The sequence below is a fragment of the Mustela erminea genome, chromosome 9 (assembly GCF_009829155.1).
Source record: "Mustela erminea isolate mMusErm1 chromosome 9, mMusErm1.Pri, whole genome shotgun sequence".
Classification (NCBI taxonomy): Eukaryota; Metazoa; Chordata; class Mammalia; order Carnivora; family Mustelidae; genus Mustela; species Mustela erminea.
The window spans coordinates 5200622-5220068 of record NC_045622.1 but is presented as its reverse complement, the minus strand read 5'-3'; the positions used below and the strand labels follow the sequence as shown (position 1 = coordinate 5220068).

Below are 19447 nucleotides of genomic sequence, written 5' to 3'. Positions count from 1 at the left end.
CTTAAATGACACCCATCATTGAGGTAGGGCCCACGCTAATTGACCATGACCCTGTCCTACTTATTAGATCTTCAAAGATCCTATTTCCAATAAGGTCACATTCATAGGCACAGGAAATAGGACTTCAACCTATCTCTTTGGGAAACTCAATTCAACCCCTAACACCAGAAGTAACCACTATTCTGATTCCTGTCACAATAGATTACATTCTTGGGCTTCTTGAAATTCACATAAATGGAAGCCCAGAGTAGTTCTGGACTTTTTCACTCTATATACTTCTTTAGATTCATCCCATGTTGTTTCACACATCAGTACATTGTGTTTTTTCCAATGCAGCATACTATTACAACGTCGAGATTTCTTGTCCTACTGGTGTGAAAAATCTATAAACTCGGCGTCAGAAGAGTTCTGTGGGAAAAACCAGATTTGAGTAATCCACAAACTAGAAAACAACCAAATGTGCATGAAACCCATTGCTGAGTTGGAAGGAAAGGCGCACCTCTGCCATTGGCCTCAGAGACCCTGGGAACTAAGAATGTGTTAAAGCCCATTTTTGCCCTGAAGGTTGCTGAGAAACCCTGAAGGTTTAAGTTAAAGTTCCGGGCATGCTTAGGGTGAGGGCCTACTAATAAACCTCTGAATAAAGGTGGAAGCTCCAAGAACTACCCCATCTGGTCTACCTCTTCATTCTTCAACGTGGTGTGACAGAGAAACTTGGGCACCAAAGGAGAAGAAATCCTTTGGGTCCCCCACATAGAAGTAACTCAACTTTGAGAGCAGTCAACTCCAATCTAGATATTAACATATTCACAAATAATATTTCTTCTTTTTTCTTTTTAAAAAAAATTAAAATTTTTTTTATTAACATACATTATTAGCCCTGGGTGCAGGTCTGTGAATCGCCAGGTTAACACACTTTACAGCACTCACCATAGCACACACCCTCCCCAATGCCCATAACTCAACCACCCTCTCCCTCCCCACCTACCCCCGGCAACCCCCAGTTTATTTTGTGAGATTAAAGAGTCTCTTATGGTTTGTCTCCCTCCCGATCCCATCTTGTTACATTTATGTCTTTCCTACCCCCCAAACCCCCCATGTTGCCTCTCAACTTCCTCATATCAGGGAGATCATATGATAATTGTCTTTCTCCGACAATTTTCGCTAAGCATAACACCCTCTAGTTCCATCCACATTGTCGCAAATGGCAAGATTTCATTTCTTTTGATGGCTGCATAGTATTCCATTGTATATATATACCACCTCTTCTTTTTTTTTTTTTTTTTAAGATTTTTTATTTATTTATTTGACAGACAGAAATCACAAGTAGACAGAGAGGCAGGCAGAGAGAGAGAGAGGGAAGCAGGCTCCCTGCTGAGCAGAGAGCCCGATGCGGGCCTCGATCCCAGGACCCTGAGATCATGACCTGAGCCGAAGGCAGCGGCTTAACCCACTGAGCCACCCAGGCGCCCTATACCACCTCTTCTTTATCCATTCATCTGTTGATGGACATCTAGGTTCTTTTCATAGTTTGGCTATTGTGGACATTGCTGCTATAAACATTCGGGTGCATGTGCCCCTTCAGATCACTACATTTGTATCTTTAGGGTAAATACCCAGTAGTGCGATTGCTGGGTCGTAGCGTAGCTCTATTTTCAACTTCTTGAGAACCTCCATGCTGTTTTCCAGAGTGGCTGCACCAGCTGGCATTCCCACCAAAAGTGTAGGAGGGTTCCCCTTTCTCCGTATCCTCGCCAGCATCTGTCCTTTCCTGACTTGTTAATTTTAGCCATTCTGACTGGCGTGAGGTGGTATCTCATTGTGGTTTTGATTTATATTTCCCTGATGCTGAGTGATGTTTGGCACTTTTTCATGTGTCTGTTGGCCATCTGGATGTCATTTTTGCAGAAATGTCTGTTCATATCCTCTGCCCATTTCTTTTTTTTTTTTTTTTTAAAGATTTTATTTATTCATTTGACAGAGAGAGATCACAAGTAGGCAGAGAGGCAGGCAGAGAGAGAGGAAGGGAAGCAGGCTCCCTGCTGAGCAGAGAGCCCCATGCGGGACTCTATCCCAGGACCCCGAGATCACGACCCGAGCCGAAGGCAGCGGCTCAACCCACCGAGCCACCCAGGCGCCCCCTCTGCCCATTTCTTGATTGGATTATTTGTTCTTTGGGTGTTGCGTTTGATAAGTTCTTTATAGATTTTGGATACAAGCCCTTTATCTGATATGTCATTTGCAAATATCTTCTCCCATTCTGTCAGTTGTCTTTTGGTTTTGTTAACTGTTTCCTTTCCTGTGCAAAATCTTTTGATCTTGATGAAGTCCCAATAGTTCATTTTTGCCCCTGCTTCCCTTGTCTTTGGCCATGTTTCTAGGAAGAAGTTGCTGTAGCTGAGGTCGAAGAGGTTGCTGCCTCACAGATAATATTTCAAAGAAAAGAACAGTTCAAGAGAAGTAAGGCATTGGGGTGCCTGGGTAGCTTAGCTGGCTAAGCAGTTGACTCCTGGTTTCAGCTCAGGTCATGACCTCAGGGTCATGAGATGGAGTCCCACGTCAGGGTCTGCACGGAGCATGGAGTCTGCTTAGGATTCTTTCTCTCTCCCTCTGCTCCTGCCCTGCTCATGCTCACTCTCTCTCTCTAAATAAAAGAGAAGAGAGAAATAAGGTATTAACAGTAAGAAAAGATAGAAGCAAGGAACAGCAGAAGGCCTCTAAAAATGTCAACTTTTGAAATTTTAAGATAGAATATATATAAAATAACATTATTTAAAGCAACAAGAGTGAAGCTTGAAAATATGAAGAAGAAACAAGTAAATCTGCAAAATAACCTCTAGAAATAATTGAAAAGAAAATCTCAAGGGCGCCTGGGTGGCTCAGTGGGTTAAGCCGCTGCCTTCGGCTCAGGTCATGATCTCAGGGTCCTGGGATCGAGGCCCGCATTGGGCTCTCTGCTCAGCAGGGAGCCTGCTTCCCTCTCTGTCTCTCTGCTTGCCTCTCCATCTACTTGTTATTTCTCTCTGTCAAATAAATAAATAAATCTTTTAAAAAAAAAAAATCTCAAAATTGGTTTAATCACCATTAGACACAATTAAAAAGAGAGTTAACATTATTGAAGGTAGAGTTGAAATAATTTTCCAGAATAAATTTAGAGAAAAAAATATGGAAAATATAAAAGAAACTGAGAAATGCGAAGGAGAGAATAAGAACGGCTGATCTACGTCTGAAAGGCGTTCCCGGGGCACCTTGGTGGCTCAGTCAGTTGAGTGTCCAGCTCTTGATTTCTGCTGAGGTCATGATCTCAGGGTTCTGAGATTGAGCCCTCTTTTGGGAATCCACACTCTATGGGAAGTCTGCTTGAGATTCTTTCTCTCCCCTCCCCCATTCCTCTGCCCCAGTCTCACTCTCTATCTCTCTAAAATAAATACATAAATAAAATCTTAAAAAAAAAATAAAAGGAGTTCCAATAAATAAATAAAGTAATTTCTGAAGAAGATAATAGACCAGAGAAAGGGCAATATGGATCTAATGGTTGAATATTTTCCCATGTATTGAAAGATATCTTCAAATCTGGGAAGCCCAACAAAGCCAAACAAATTCCAAACAATATATCAACATTGAGTCACATCACAGTGAAATGTACAACCTCAAAAAAACCCCCAAAAAACAAAAACACAAAAATCCAAGAAACAAAAACCCAAACAAAAAAAAAAAACCCCAAAACAAACCAAAACAGAAAAGATAGTGAAAAGCCACAGGAAGGGACGCCTGGGTGGCTCAGTTGGTTAAGCAGCTGCCTTCGGCTCAGGTCATGATCCCAGAGTCCTGGGATCGAGTCCCACATCGGGCTCCTTGCTCGGCAGGGAGTCTGCTTCTCCCTCTGCCTGTCTGCCATTCTGTCTGCCTGTGTTCGCTCTCTCTCTGACGACAAAAAAAAAAAAAAAAAAAAAAAAAAAGCCACAGGAAGAGTCTTGTCACCTACAAGGAAAAGGTAAATTGATGGTTGGCTGACTCGGATACAACAGTGTAAAATATATTCCAGGTAAATTATATTCCAAATGATGAGAGAAAATATTCATCACTCTGAAGTTATATATCCACCAAAACTATCTTAAAAAATAAAGAAGGACGGTGACTGGGTGGCTCAGTCAGTTAAGTATCTGACTCTTGGTTTTAGCTCAGGTCATGATCTCAGGGTCTTAGGATCAAGCCCCATGTTGGGTTCTGTACTAGCACAGTCTGCTTGTCCTTCTCCCTCTGCTCCTCCTTGCCCGCCTATAATAAATAAAATCTAAACAACAACAACAAAAACAGCAACAACAAAACAAAGAAGAGGGATGCCTGGGTGGCTCCGTCAGCTAAGGGTCTGCCTTCTGCTCAGGTCATGATCCCAAGGTCCTGGGATGGAGTCCTGCCTTGGGCTTTCTGCTCAGAGTCTGCTTCTCCCTCTTCCTCTGCCCCTCCCCCACTGCTTGTGCTTTCTCTCTGTGTCTCTAATTTAAAAAAATTAAAAGAAAAAGAAGATACCATCAAGATACTTTCAGACAATCAAAAATAGAGAGACTTTACTATCAAAAGACACTCTAAAGGAAGTTCTAAGATGTAACTCAAGTGGAAAGAAAATAAATTCTTGATGGAAGATCTGGCTACATAATTTTGGGGTCTCAGTGCAAAGCCCTGAAAGTGCAGGGCTCCTTGTTAAAAAAATTATTAAAAATTTCAAGAGTAAGGAGTCAAGCATTGGGCCTTCTGAGCAGGAGGCTCCATGGGACTTTATAGGTTACACCATGAATTACACTCCATGAATCTGGTCCTAGATATGTCTAAATAATCAGTGACTGTATGAAACAATAATAAATTTATCTATGTTGTGTGGGGAAAAAAGGAAAAATTAAAGTACTAGACAATGAAACTTAGAGAAATTATTCTAGAATTCTTGTATTGTTTAGAAAAATGATTAACACTGATTAATTTCAAACTTTGTTAAGTTTGCATGTTAGAGAGGCGTGTGAGTGGCTCAGTTGGTTAAGTGGCTGCCTTTGGCTCAAGTCATGGCCTCAGGGTCCTAGGATAGAGCCCCATGTCTGGCTCCCTGCTCAGCGGGGAGCCCACTTCCTGCTCTCCCTCTCCTGCCGCTGTGCCTACTTGTGTGCTCTCTCTCTCTCTCTCTGTGTCAAATAAATAAATAAAATCTTTAAAAAAATGTTTGCATGTTAGAATAGCTAGGGCAACCCAAAAGAATAAACATAGTTATATAACTTATACATAAACATTTATCAACATATTAAGTTATATAACTTACAAATAAATAGGGAAAAAATATAGCCAAACCAAAAGAAGGCAAGAAAGAGAAAAAAAAAAGTACCATTGAGTTAGACAAGTTGAAAACACATAGTAATTTGATATAAATAAATCTGAATATTCCATTAATCATTCTATGTGTAACTATATTAAACTCTGATGAAAAGACAAAGATCATCAGATCAAAAAACAAAACAAAGTCCAGCTATACACTAGTTCAAGCTACTCTACAGACACGTTACTGAAAGACAAAGAATTTCATCAGGGCCATGTTCGCGATGTCTTAAAGATTTCCTGGTAGACGTGTCAAGTAAGCAGTCAGACATGTGAATTTCCAGCTCAGGGGATTCCCACACCAGAGATAAAAAAAATGTGGGCATCTTCAGCCTCTGGATAGTATTTGAAACCATGCAACCGGGCAATAGGAAATAGATATGGGTAACCACAAACTTTAGGTTTCTTCTGAAGAGCCCCTCCCCCCTTTTTGATTTTTTATTGTTGTTCAACTGCACATCTATTGCCTCTTCATTGACCCGTAAGTCCTTATTTCAGATGCTGGATGATCTGAGGGGAAAGGATTCAGGCAGTAGCATCTGGAAGAGGGGAAGAGAAGAGAAATCCTTCAGGACTGCGCAGAAAAGAGGACATGATGCGGGGACTGGCTGTGACTAAGAAGTAATCCTGGAAAAATGTCATGTTTCAAGCTCTTCTCTCCTTGCAGAGATAATAGGGTCCTGTAGGGTTCCATGCAGATATTCTCTATTAAATTTTAGACCATTCGAGGGCAAGAGCCGAGCCCTCTTCATTATTAAATTTTCCCTGCCACCTACATTATTAAACTTTTCCTGCCATCATTTCCATGGCACCTACACCGACCTAGAACACCTGGTTAGAGCAGGTGTTCTAAAGTGTTTGTGGGGAGGGAAGAAAGGAAAGGTGGAAGAAAAGGGAAAAGCATTTTTCATGTCTCGAATATTGCTGATCATATCTAGAACTGCAGCCTGCACATACTTTGCATTCAACCAATACCTGCTCAATTGATTTACAATACTCCCTATCATAAGATAATGGTTTTGATGTGAGTTCTCCAAAGTTGCCATCTAAGCATGCAGTATTATTGATTTACTCTATTTAATGACAAATAATTCTGACATTTTCATTTTTGGTACCTTATGTACTTCCAGCAATTCAGATCGAAGATAGCTTGATACCAAGATTCTTAGAACACCTGGGGAAGAGAAGGTAAGGAGGCTTAGCTAGAACAAGACAGGGTCTTGTGGGCCTCATGTGTAGTGGCAGTAGGATGCTAGAAAGTGGATTTTTTAAAATAAGGGTTTTTCCTCCAGCTTCATCCAGATGTAATTGACAAATAACATTGTGTCAGTTGGAAGTGTACAGTATGATCCTCTGACATCCATATATATATATATGGTAAAGTGATTATCACATTAAGGTTAAATTAACTCACCCATTCCCTCACATGCTTTCTTCCTTTTTTTTTTTTTCATGAAAACATTTAAGGTCTGTTCTCTTAGCAAATTTCAAGTTTACAGTTCAGTGTGGCTAACTGTCCTCACCAGGATGTACATTGGATCCAAGATCTTATTCATCTTTTAACTGAAGGTTAGTACTTTGACTGACATCTCCCCATTTCTAGCTCCCAGCCCCTGGGAACCACCATTCTACTCTATTCTCTGGTTCACCTTTTTAAGGCTCTGCATATAAGTGAGGTCATGCAATATTTGTCTTTTTCTGACTTATTTCACTTAGCACAGTGCCCTCAAGTTTCATCCACGTTGAGGCAAATGGCAGGATTTCCTTTGTTATGACTAAATAAACTCCCATTGTATTAAAATAAGGCTTTTTATGTAAGGGCTTTAAGAGGAAGTTAAATACAGACTGCATTTGTAAAGTTCCCATTTACTTTTCACGAAAAGGACAATAGTTCTGGATTCAAAGAGTCTATTTTTTCTTTTTTTTTTTAAGTAGCCTCCCCACCCAGCATGGAGGCCAATGTGAGCTTGAACTCATGACCCTGAGATCAAGACCTGAGCTGCAATCAAGTCAGATGCTTAACTGACTGAGCCACCAGGCACCCCTGGATTCAAAGAGTTTTAAACATTGATGTCTGTAGTTTGTTTGAAAATGTTTCTTCTTCCTGATCCTTTGTAGTTCATTACGAATATGGCATTTTTAGGGTTCAAATATGCCTCACAAAATGACATGATATAAAATCTTAAACACTGAGAACCACAATCTTATGTTATTGGATTGATGAGAATCAATATGGATGTGACCGTAACAGCTTTTATTAGACAGTCTGTTGTATTGGGTGAAATTTCAAAGTATGTTTATCTACAATTATTTGTACAAACAGGGAAAAGAAGATCTAGAGAACGAGGCTCATGTGTGCTTGTCAGTTACATTGGAGAAGCAGCCTGGGGAGACTGATGTCAGAATCAGTTACTATCCTAAAGAACAGGGGCAAGTCCCTTAATCTTTCTGAGCTTTCGCTTATTCACCTGAAAAAACAGGGCTAAAGAGCTGATAAGAGCTGGGAAGCCTAGCATTTCGGAAAGCATTTGTGGCTGACTCTGCTTTGCAAGGATGTTTGCAACGGTATCTCCCATCCCACAGGCTCTCCCCGCTGTGACTTCTCTGTGAAACGTCTCCCATAGACAGGTGGGTATTGTCTTTGTCTATTCGAGCTGCTTTAACAAGTTACCATAGACCATTTTCCTTAAACAACAAGCATTTATTTCTTTGTTCTGGAAGCTCTTAGTCTGAGAACCATGGTCAGGATCTGGGGAGAGCCCTCGTCTGGGTTGTAGGCTACTGACTGCTCACTGTATCCTCACGAGGCAGAGAAGTGAGCCAGCTCTATGGCCTCCGTTCAGGACCTTAATTACCTCCCAAAGACCCCACCTCCAGACACCACCACACTGGGGATTAGATTTCAACACACTCATTTGGGAGGGGCACATGCATTCAATCTAAAACAGGGATCCTTGCGTCTAGATGGCCTTGTGATTATTATGAAGATGATGCTATGTGACTTTTGATGCTAGGCCATAAATGGAGCTACTAAGACCAAGAAAAAAAAAATAAAATAAAAAAAATTTAAAATAAATAAATAAATAAAATAAAAAATTAAAAAATGAGGCTTTAACATTTGGAAACTGACCTGGCACTCACAGCTAGGCCAGTTTTCATTTTTTCTTGTGTTGGACATAAACAATCTCATGGAGTATACCATCCTCAGACAAGATTACTCTGAGACCATGATAAAATGAGACAAGACAAGGCCAGTTCCTAATTTTATCGAAGCAGAAGCCAGGATCACTGCACCACCCACAAAATACTGACTCTCCTTCTCTCTTTGGTCAAAATGAGTGGCTGTTACTTCTTCACCAATTGGAGTTTTAGCCCCACCATACCTGGCCCTCCATATAGATAAGATATATTGATTGAGATACCAATCAGAATCTCATCCAGTCCCACAGCATTCAACCCAGAGAAAATCCTTGCTTCCTTACATTGTTCCTCAAATCATTCAACCAAAGCCCATCCTATAATAGGTTCTTTCTAACATCCTCTTACTGAGAAAGTCAATGGTTCTCCCATGGGGTTTGTTCTCCCTTGATGCAAGGAGTAATAAATTCTACTTGTTTAACTACATGTATATTGTCAGTGGTCTTTGGCTGGAGGACATTAGCAATGTTTCGGCTTTTTTTCTCCTGGGACACTAGCTTGGGGGTGGTTGACCAGTTGCCATATAAGCAGACTAATAACCCCAAAATCACCAGGCTGGAAGGAAGTCCAAATTAGCCCACAACAAGAGACCCCATGGTCTAAGTGAAGAAAGAGAGAGGTGAGTCAGTCCCTCACTGCTCCAGCCTACCTAACACCCAACCACCCCCCAACACCGCCACCTTCCAGCTTCAACTATTTTTTGACTGCAAATGCATGGAAGACGTTGAACCAGATGGACTGGCCCAAACCTTCCTAAATTTCTGACTCACAGAAACCATAAGAGATAATAAAGGCATTATTGTATGAAGCCACTAAGGTTTTGATATATACAATAGATAACTGGAACAGAATTGAAAATGTCTGTGAAGTATCCGGCAGATAGTAGGTGCTCAATTAGTGGTAGCTGTTTTTTGGTACTTGTAAGAAGTAAGGCTATTATGTACAAAATCTCCCAACAACTAAATAATTATTTTTAGTGAATTTCCTTTGACAAAACCTTGTGGATCAATGCCCACAGATCCACTCAATGTATGTTAATCCTGATACCAAAATAATATAGACTGATCACTGATCAATAATCTTTAGTTAGGGGATGAGCTCACTTTGGGGGCAAAGCTAGAGCCATCCTACTACTGCTTTTTGAGGCGGATCTTCAGTTTAGAAAATACATATAACTTTGTCCTTAACTTCAGAATCCACATCAGTGGTTGACTCTATTTCCTGACCTCATTTTTCTGTGTGGGTGAGATGTTGAGCCTAATACGTTTTCAATTAGGATTAACATGACCTGTGGGAAAAAATGTCTTAGTTGAATATTTTTCAAGCTGCGGAAGTAGCATATGCCTACAGTAAGAACACAAAATGAAGATGTATAATGTAAGGACGTTTCTCTTCCCTTATCCCTCTCCGCCACGTCGCCTCCCATCACTCCCGTGACTTAAACAGGACCAGTAGCCTGGTATATACTCTTCTATACCTTCTTCTTCATATAAACAGAAGCAAAGGTAAATACACGCATATAGATGTGTACAGTACACATAAAGATACTTAGTTACTTAGTAGGTGGCGTTTACTAAAACAGAATCATGTTATACAACTATTCTGCAAGTCTGTAACTTGCTTCTTTCACCCTACAGTGTATCATGATCTCTACAAGTTAGTGTAGCTACTTGTTTCCTACGACTGCTGTAACAAATCATTACCAGTCTAGTAGCTTCAAAAAGCAAAAGTTATTCTCTTATGGTTCTGGAGGTCAGAAGTTTGAAAGCAGTTTTATTGGGCTATAGATGAGGCTTTAGTGGGCAGTGCTACTTCCTCCCTGAGGCTCTGAGCTTCTCATGGCTGTTGACTCCTTGGCTTTGAAAATGTGGTATATTTTCAAGGTGTATTCCCCCAATCTCTGCTTCTCTCAGTGTCACTTTCTCTCCCGCTGTAAATCTCTATGGGCTTTTCTTTCGTCACGACACGTGTGACTACGTTAAAGCCCACCAGATAAATCAGGATAATTTCCTCATCTCAAGATCTATCATTTAATCATATCTGCAAATCTCTTCCACTGTACTGTAAAGGCAGCTTTTAGGCAACAGGCTTGCTTGTGCAATGGAATGGAGAAAGGGCCCTTAGGCGGCTGAATGCACACAAGCCCATCTGAAAACATCTGTAAGCCCTAACTGACCAATGGCTTATTGACACTTGGACACAGTAACCAAACAAAGAAAATTCTGTAAGTTCCATTCCCATACATCCTCACCTTCCTCCTTTAAATACAGACCCACCCACTGGCTCCCGACAGTGTCTCCTTTGCTATCTGACCCGTCATATGCTTCCTCCCAGCTCCCTTGCTGTGAATTCCAGAAACTTCTACCTTCTTTGTTTTGCTTCAGGTGACTCTTTTCACCGCAGGTACCGCGGACCCCCTCCCTACATTTGGGGACCCCATCTGATTGGGAGAGACACCGCATATTTAAAGGAATATTTTCATGTTCTAGAGATTAGGAACTGAATATTTTTTTGGGTGGGGGGTATTATTCAGCCTGCCCCAACATCTAAATCTACCTTTTAATCTCATATTTAGAACACACACTTTAATATAATAGAGACTATATCATACAAGCTGGAGTTTTGTTTTGTTTTGTTTTGTTTTCTTGTCTGTATCCCTTAACTTCTTTCCGGTTACTTGTGTTGACATGTGTCCCATACTTTTCTCCATGCTCACGTACCTATAGACATATTGTCAAATAAAAAACAAATCTAGGGCGCCTGGCTGCCTAGATTGGTGGACATGAGACTCTTGATCTGAGGGTTGTGAGTTCAAGCCCCACATGGGGTGGGGAGATAACTTAAGTAAAATCTTTTTAAAAAATCTGATTTAGGGGGACGCCTGGGTGGCTCAGTCGGTTAGGCCGTTGCCTTCGGCTCAGGTCATGATCCCAGCGTCCTGGGATCGAGTCCCGCATCGGGCTCCTTGTCCAGCAGGGAGCTTGCTTTCTCTCTCTGCCTCTGCCTGCAACTCTGCCTGCTTGTGCTATCTCTCTGACAATAAATAAATAAAAAATATTAAAAAAAAATCTGATTTAGGTAAGAAGAGACTATTGGAAAGAATTATTGTGAGGAGGAAGGGGAGGACTGGTGCAAAAGGGGAACAGGGACTCTTCCCTCCCGAGGAAAGAGTGGAATGGAAGGCTGGCTTAATTGAATTGTAGATCAGAGAACGTTTTGCCTATTTTTTTTTTTTAAGATTCCATTTATTTATTTGACAGAGAGAGACACAGCAGCAAGAGAGGGAACACAAGCAGGGGAGTGGGAGAGGGAGAAGCAGGCCTCCTGTGGAGCAGGGAGCTTGATGTGGGGCTCAATCCCAGGCCCCTGGGCCTGAGATTATTTTACTTTGAGGGGACCAAGTTCTCAAGAGGGACCCATTAAGGATGGTTACAAGCTGGCTCAGGCTGAGGTGAGTGAAAGTTCCCAGGCCTGGAGGAAGAAGAGGAATGTAGTCAGTTGAGTTAACAAGTATTTTGTTCTGAATGGTCAGTGGGGAAAAGTGGTTTAGCCATCATTTACGAGGCAGACGACTGGAGCTTGGAGGGTCCATGTCTGGCTTTGTCCTAGGTGAAAAAGAACAACTCTGGGTCTTTCCCTGAGTCACAGGGGAAGCCTGTTTCTTTGCAGCTGCCTATTCTAAGAATACCAAAGTAGGGGGGGAGTTCTTTCTTTCTTTCTTTCTTTCTTTCTTTCTTTCTTTCTTTCTCTTTCTTTCTGAGAAAGCAAGGGGGTGGGGCAGGCAGCGGGAGGGGCAGAGAGAGAGGGAGAGAGAGAATCTTAGGTAGAAACCAGGAGCCCAGCAGGGGAGCCCAGTGGGGGGAGCCCCTTCTGGGGCTCTATCTCAGGACCCTGAGATCATGACCTGAGCCTAGATCAAGGGTGGGATGCTTAACCGGCTGAGCCACCCGGGTGGTTCCTAACCGCTACTGCCTTCCAGAAGCACAGGGCTCAGGTAGAATTCAACACTGTCAATATATAAGGTATAATGGGCTGTTTGGTTTAGAAAAATGAGATTACATTATCATTAAACATACTCCTCTATATCTTGCTTTTTTCACTCAAAAAGAGCTAGAGAAAATCCTCCCAAGTCTTGGCACAGCTCTTTTCCTTGCGATGCTGTTGTACCATAATACTCCGTGGTCCCTCTCTTGGATGACCTTGTTCTCCAACAATTAAAAAATAATAATTTCATTTAAACTTTGGGGGTTTCTGTAGCTGCAGAACTTGGGGTCCCTAAAGCTTCATTCCATTCTTCAAAATCTATTTTCTTTCTTACAACCTTCTCACGGAACTGCCAACTCGTTTGAATTTACCTTTATTTTGCTCCTTCTTCACACCCCTCCTCGGTCCTCCGCCCTGGCCCGGGGTGGGAGGTGGTTAGGTAGAGAAAGGGTCCCATACCTTCTCCCTGGTCTTCTGGGTCCTTCTGTGGGTGACGATCGGGAACTTTTACACCGCAGGTGCTCGTCGCTCTTCCGCCCGCAGAGGCATCGCAAGGCGTGGCCGGGCGCCCGGGGGCCCTGGGTGCGCGCCCGCGGGTGGCGGCGAGCGCGGCGTGGGTACCTGCCGGCCGAGCCTGCACGCCGAGGGCCGCGCCGCGCACACCCTCACGAACGAGGCACCCCACGAAGGCGTGTCGCAAAAATCCCTGTGGGCGTTTACGCAGGTTTTGCCTTGAAAAGAAGAGTCCCCAACGGAGCGTTTCAGTCCTTTTAGATGGAAGTGTCTTTTGTCAAAGAGAGGGAGGGCGGCGGGCGGGGGAGGCGTCAGCCCGCCGGGGAGGAGTCAGCGGCCCTTCCCGGTTAGCAAAGTTCGGGCGGTTGCGAAGTCACGGCTCCTTAGGTCGGGGCACGCGGCGTAGCCTCGCCTCACCTCGTGAGCCGCTTCTGAACAGGGACCCATAAAACCCCGAAACGCATGTGGGGTGTCACGCATCCCCGAGGCGCCAGTGCCCGGGCGGGGGAGCGCAGCGCCCCGTGTCCTCCGGCGCCCCGGGAGGGGCCAGGCTGTAGTCCGCGGCTGTCTGGTCCCGCCCCGGAGGCCTGAGGAGGGCGAGGGCTGGGCGGCCGCCGAGGCCCGAGGAGGGAGGCACGCGAGCGAGCGAGCGGGCGCGGGCGCGCGGGCACGGGGCCGGGTCCCGCCGGCCGCCCAGGCGCCGCCCCCGCCCCGTCCTCCCCGCCCCGGCACGTCGGGGGGTTCCGGGCGCCGAGCCTGCATGGAGGCGGCCTCGCCGGCGGGACCCCGCGTCCCGCAGCCGTACGCGCCGGGAGCGGCGGGCGCGCTGGGGAGCCTGCTGCGCGGGCTCAAAGGCCAGCTCTTCACCTGGTGAGTGCGGGGGCGGCCGGCCGGGAAGGGGGGGGCGGCCGCGCCGACTCCCGGGCCGGGTCCGGCGGCTCAGCACGTGCGGCGGGGACGTGGCGGCTCACCTGGCTTTGTGAGGCGCCGCGCGCTCTCCCGCCGCGGCGCCCTCTTGGAAATCGTGGGTATGTGTTCCAGACGATTCGGCGGACGTCGGCCGTGTCGGCGCGGTCAGGTGGGTCCTCGGCGGCATCCCCGGCCCCCTTCTCCCCCTCGTCGCCGGCGACCAGGAGGGGACGAGCTCCCCGGGGATGCCCGGCAGGTGGGGGAGCCCGCGCCCGGCTTCCTGCCGCTGCCAGGCCGGTCCGGCAGGGCCCCGGTCCTCCACGGAGCGGTGAGTTCACCCGAATGAGGAATCTGGGTGAAGTTTTGTGGTCCCGCCCCGAGCTCGTCCGGAGCCTGCCTCCTCCCTGGCCCGGGGCGAGGTGACACAGCCTCCTCCGGGCCCGGGGGTGCAAGGCCCGGTGCTCGCCGGGAACAGCGAAATGAGTGCTTCAGGGATTGGCGGCGACCCTGCTCGGGGAAAGCCTTTCTGTGGTCGCCGCGGGGCTTGCCTCCTGCAGACGCAGAGGACTTAGGACCTCAGTCACCAAAGCCTTGGGTATGGCGCAGTCGGTGCCTGGCCTGTTCATGTGGACACCATCAGGTGGTTTTGCCTACTTCGTGGGTGACACTGTCGTTACAGCCACTCTGGGGAAGAAACAAGCAAAGCTGGGCATTTTGCCCAAGATTTTGAGATGACCCGTAAGGGTGGTGCCCTCCAGCGCCCGTCAAGACTGTGATTTAGCTACTTCTGCCCACTGCCCCCCTCATGAAACAGGCACCCTCCGCCTCCCCCCGCCCAGATTAACAAAGCAAATATCCCATTAAAAATTGTGAAAACTCATTTTCAGAACCAGGTCAGGAATGGTGTGCACATTTTTGTTGCACAGTTAAAAATAGTGGGAAATACATGAGTGTGCTTACAGGGCCAAGTCGGTCAAAATCGCCTGCGTATTCCAGCTGTGTATGTCCTGATAAATGTCCACAGGTTCTCGGCTGGGAGGCAGCGACGGGTTTCATGGCTAAGGGCCCAGATTCTGGTCTCAGCTCCTGTTTGTGCCACTTATGAGCTGGGTGACCTTGGGCAAGTCACTTAACTTCTCTGTGCCCCATTTTCTTACTTGTAAACTGGAGAAGATAACAGTTTGTGCCTTGTAGGGGAATTTGTGAGCTGAGGTGGCTGACTTCACTTCCTGGCTCATGGTACTGCTCTGTGGAGTTTGGTGGTCGCCTGCCATCAGCGCTCCATTCCTGGGTGTTGTTTCAGGAGGTGCCAGAGGCCCTGAGGTTGGGCAGACGGCAGTGTAGCAAGACAGAAGAACAAGGGTTAGCAGTGATTGCTTTTTTTCTCCTAATGTTCTCATGTTTAAAATCCTGGTATCTAATAGCTTCCTAAATAGGAGATTTCTTCTGTCTCTGAACACACTTTTTTGTACCTCCTTTATGCATTGTTATTTTCTTCCTTGTTTGTGGCCATTTTACATTTCTAATGGATGGAGTCCTTCACAGCAGGAATAAAGACTTTTTCCTTTTTCCGTCTCCGACAACCCTTAGCACATAAATGCATGAATGAATGAGGGATGACAAGGGTCTTGAGGCTTCCTTTACCTTCTGCCACACTCCCTGCGTGCTTCCTTTCATTGGTCTTTATTCTAAGGATGTTTGGCTGGAGCTTTATTTATTTTTTTATTTTTTGTTTGGCATAACTCTTTTTTAATTTTGTTATTTTTCTTTCTTTCTTTTTTTTTTTAAAAGCCTCTTATCATTTACTTTCTTAATTTTGTTATTTTTTTAAATTTATTTTAGAGATGGAGACAAAGTGTGAACAGGGGAAGGGGCAGAGGGAGAGAATATCCAAGCAGACTCCCTCTGAGCGCAGAACCGGACGTCGGGCTTGATCTCGTGACCCATGAGATCAGGACTTGAGCTGAAATCAAGAGTTGGCTGGTGCCTGGTTGGCAGAACTCTTGTTCACTAAGGTTTTCATTCCTACCTCTGGCAACCGTCCAGACACTCAGATTCTGCTTTGCAGTTTTTCCTTATCTGACCCAGCAGTCAGAAAAATGCACTTTAGCAGATATCCAGTATCCTTTATACTCATTGTTTTAAACTCTCGGTATTAAAACACACCTCCCAGATTTAAGTTTGAATGGCTGGCTGTAGCCAGAGAGCCATTGGGGAGGCTGATGGGTGGATGTGTTATTACCACATGGGAAGTATGTGGCGGGATAGTTTGTACATAGAGGGACAGGCACAAAAAGGGAAAAGAGTAGCCCTTTCAGCAACTGGGTGCTAAATACAGGGGAAACATTTGGGGCCTGTTTTCATTATGAGAAGGATGTATTCTAGGTAACCCCAGCTCCTGATAAACTTGCCTCACTAGTAGATAATTTTACCCTTTGAATACGACTATCAGATCACTCACTCAATAAAAGTTTATCGAGGACGCAGTATGCGCCAGGCATTCACAATAAGAAGCACTGTATGTTTTCGAGACGGCTTCACGTGTAACTTGGGCTTCGGCCATTTGTTGCTGTCGTGCAAATGACAACGGCTGTGACCGGAGGCTCTGGGTTTCCTAGGATCCCTGAGATGTATTTAATTGGATGCCATTTAGCAGTTTACGTCCTAACACCTGTACTGTAATCGTATATGAAAAAATGCATATTTCTTACCATGACTACCGAGTTTGCATCTCTAGCAAGCATCTTCAATGTTTATTTCACGTATTTGTCCTTTCCCTGTTGAAGAAATGGTAAGCCTTTTAGGTTATATTTTAGGTTATATTTTCAGTATTTTCTACTGATGAAAAATGAGTTCCCGTTCATTTTAAAGATGCAGTCGCGTATAACAAGATCAGAATTCTTTCCATTCCACTAACTGTATTTACAGTTGTATTTTGTGTGTTTCTTTCAAGTCTTTTATTTCTAAATTTTGTGAGGATGTGTGATGGTATATACGAAGGGACTTTTGGGTACAGTAATTTATTTTCTCTAAGTGTAATGTTGACTTAGAATTCTAATATTTTATTTTTTTAAAGATTTTATTTGTGAGAGAGAGTGTAAACATGAGTGGGGGGAGGGGCAGAGGGAGAAGCAAGACTACCCATTGAGCAGGGAGCCTGGTGCAGGACTTGAACCCAGGACCGACCCTGAGGTCATGACCTGAGCCACCCAGGTGCCCCAGTATTTATTTACTTTAGAGAGACAGAGAGAAAGAGAGAGAATGTGCAAGGGAGCAAGGGTTAGGCAGAATGGGGAGAGGGAGACACTCTCAAGTGGACTCCGCACTAATCGGGGCTCCATCTCGCAACCCTGAGATCATGACCTGAGCCAAAATCAAGAGCCACCCAGGCACCTGTAGAATGCTAATATTTTAATTCTTATTAGTTTTTCTACATCTTTTCATTTATTTGTTATCTAAGATGGTAAGCTTTTGAGGGCACAGACTTTACCCTACTCTATTTGTAGCACGATGCAGGACATGCGTTCATTTGTTCTTTCATTTGCTACACCTCGAGCTTCTGTGGTGTTCTAGGTTCTAGACCCCTCTCTGGCCTACAAGAGATGACTAGGGTTTAGTTTGAGAGAGTTCATGATTGAGTCGCGTTTAGTAGAGGTGAGCACAAGGAACAGAGGGCACGAAGGAAGGCAGAAATCAAGGTCACCAGGGTGAGGTAGGGTTGGAAAGCGTGGCCGAGAGGGTGATCAGGAATTGGAGGCATTAATAGGAGTTTTCCAGGTGAACTAGGAGAGGAAGAGTGTTTTGCTTAAGGAACTGCAAGTCGCTTGGTGTGAGGGGGGCGTGGGCGTGAGGAGGCAAGGCCACTAGTCGTCGGTCCGTGGACACCTGTGCACTGTGCACACCTGTGATTGTCTGGCAACGGGCCTGGCCCTTGGGCTCCTCCTTTCTGCTCAGTTTCCTTCTTTCAAACGTGAAGGCCCAGGAGTTTTTGAAGGCGTCGCTTAGTGGTGAACTCTAGAGCCTTCATCCGTTGATGGGACAGACATGTCCTGAGGGTTCCTTGTGGGCACAGCAAGGTCTCTATGTGGCTTGCAGCTCTGCCGAGCGGGACCGTTCCTTAAGGTCACGTAAGCAAGGATGTAAGTGGCTTTCTGTGGCTCGTGTAAGTGCAGAACTGAGGAACTCTAGATCCTGCCCGTCTCCAACATATCTCCTCCTTTCCCCCTTGCCTCCATGAGATTATTTAATTCACATCTGTCCCCTCTACTGACACCAGGAGAGGAGAAGTGCTACTTACTTTTTAGTCACTGTTGTCTACTCTGCTGAGCACAGTGCCTACCTTATTTTAGATACATGATGAACACCAGATGATTGAATGAATCCTTAGTTCCCAACAGGAATTTTATTTTTTTTTATTATTTTTTTTAAGATTTTACTTATTTATTTAACAGAGAGAGAGAGAGCGTGAGAGCATGCATACAAGCAGGGGGAGCAGCAGGCAGAGAGGGAGAAGCGGGGGAGCCTGACCTTGGGCTCCATCCCTGGATCCTGGATCATGACCTGAGCTGAAGGCAGACGCTTAACCGACTGAGCCACCCGGGTGCCCCCCCATAGGAATTTTATAATAGATCTCTTTTCTTTTCTTTTCTTTTAAGATTATTTATTTTAGAGAGAGAGAGGGTGAGGGAGGGTGAGTGGGGGGAGGGGCGGAGGGAGAGAATCCTAAGCAGACTCCCTGCTGAGTACAGAGCCCCACGAAGGGCTCGATCTCAGGACCCTGAAATCATAACTGAGCCTAAGTCAAGAGTCAGGTGCTCAGGCCGCCGAGCCACCCAGGCGCCCGCACAGAGCCGTCCGTGCTCCCACGGCCCTCCGGGGCTGGCCACCCATGCAGTCTCCAACTCGTAGCCTCCACAAACCACAGGGTGACCAGCGGGCTCCTGCATGTCTCCTTCTGTGCTGGGGAAGAGCCAGTGGCCGGGCTCAGGTGCGTCCTGCTAGGTGACTAAGGAGGAGAGAGGGGATGAACCCCAGGATGGGGCCTCTGTGGGCACCAGCTTCACTGCTCACTGATCTCACTGTGCTGTTCTGGGCCCTGCTGGCAGGCTGTTCTAGAATCCTGGCAGCTGCTCTGGAAAGAGGAGGAGGCCATCTCTCTGGGTTGTGGCCCACAAGCTCTAAGGGCTTGGAGGGAGGGGGTGGGTGGAGGAATGATTTTTGGCTGGACAGCGTGTACCTTTTTATTAGCTTCTCAGTGCGGCAGGGAGTTGGTAAAGGGACAGGCGGTCAGTGTCCCCATGCAGCATGGGACGGAGGTGAGGGTGGACGAGGGTGGACGTCACTTCACTCCAGCGTGCCCTGACTGGGCCCCTGCAGGTGTCTGCCCCAGACTGCCGTCCTCTCCCTCCTGCAGAGCAGCTGCGCACACAACCTTTGAGTTACTCCTGCTGATCTCTGCTCCTTTCTTCAAGCTGATTGGGACATG

General features: G+C 45.6%; 2 protein-coding genes across 5 annotated transcripts in view; one reads left to right on the top strand and one right to left on the bottom strand.

Annotated features, from left to right (window-relative positions):
* RAB39A (RAB39A, member RAS oncogene family) overlaps positions 1-14163 on the bottom strand; it is a 67462-nt gene extending 53299 nt beyond the window's left edge. The window contains exon 1 of the mRNA XM_032357061.1: positions 14025-14163. Within this exon, the coding sequence (XP_032212952.1) occupies positions 14025-14149 (125 nt within the window). The 5' untranslated portion in view covers positions 14150-14163. The remainder of the gene's footprint in view (positions 1-14024) is intronic.
* Positions 13387-19447, top strand: part of SLC35F2 (solute carrier family 35 member F2) — a 49743-nt gene continuing 43682 nt past the window's right edge. The window contains exon 1 of one of the 4 annotated variants that reach the window (XM_032357058.1): positions 13387-13923. In XM_032357058.1, the coding sequence (XP_032212949.1) occupies positions 13814-13923 (110 nt within the window). In that variant the 5' untranslated portion in view covers positions 13387-13813. Of the gene's footprint in view, positions 13924-13958; positions 14132-14191; positions 14291-19447 lie in introns of those variants that run through there. The other 3 variants (XM_032357056.1, XM_032357059.1, XM_032357057.1) reach the window with 3 other exon arrangements.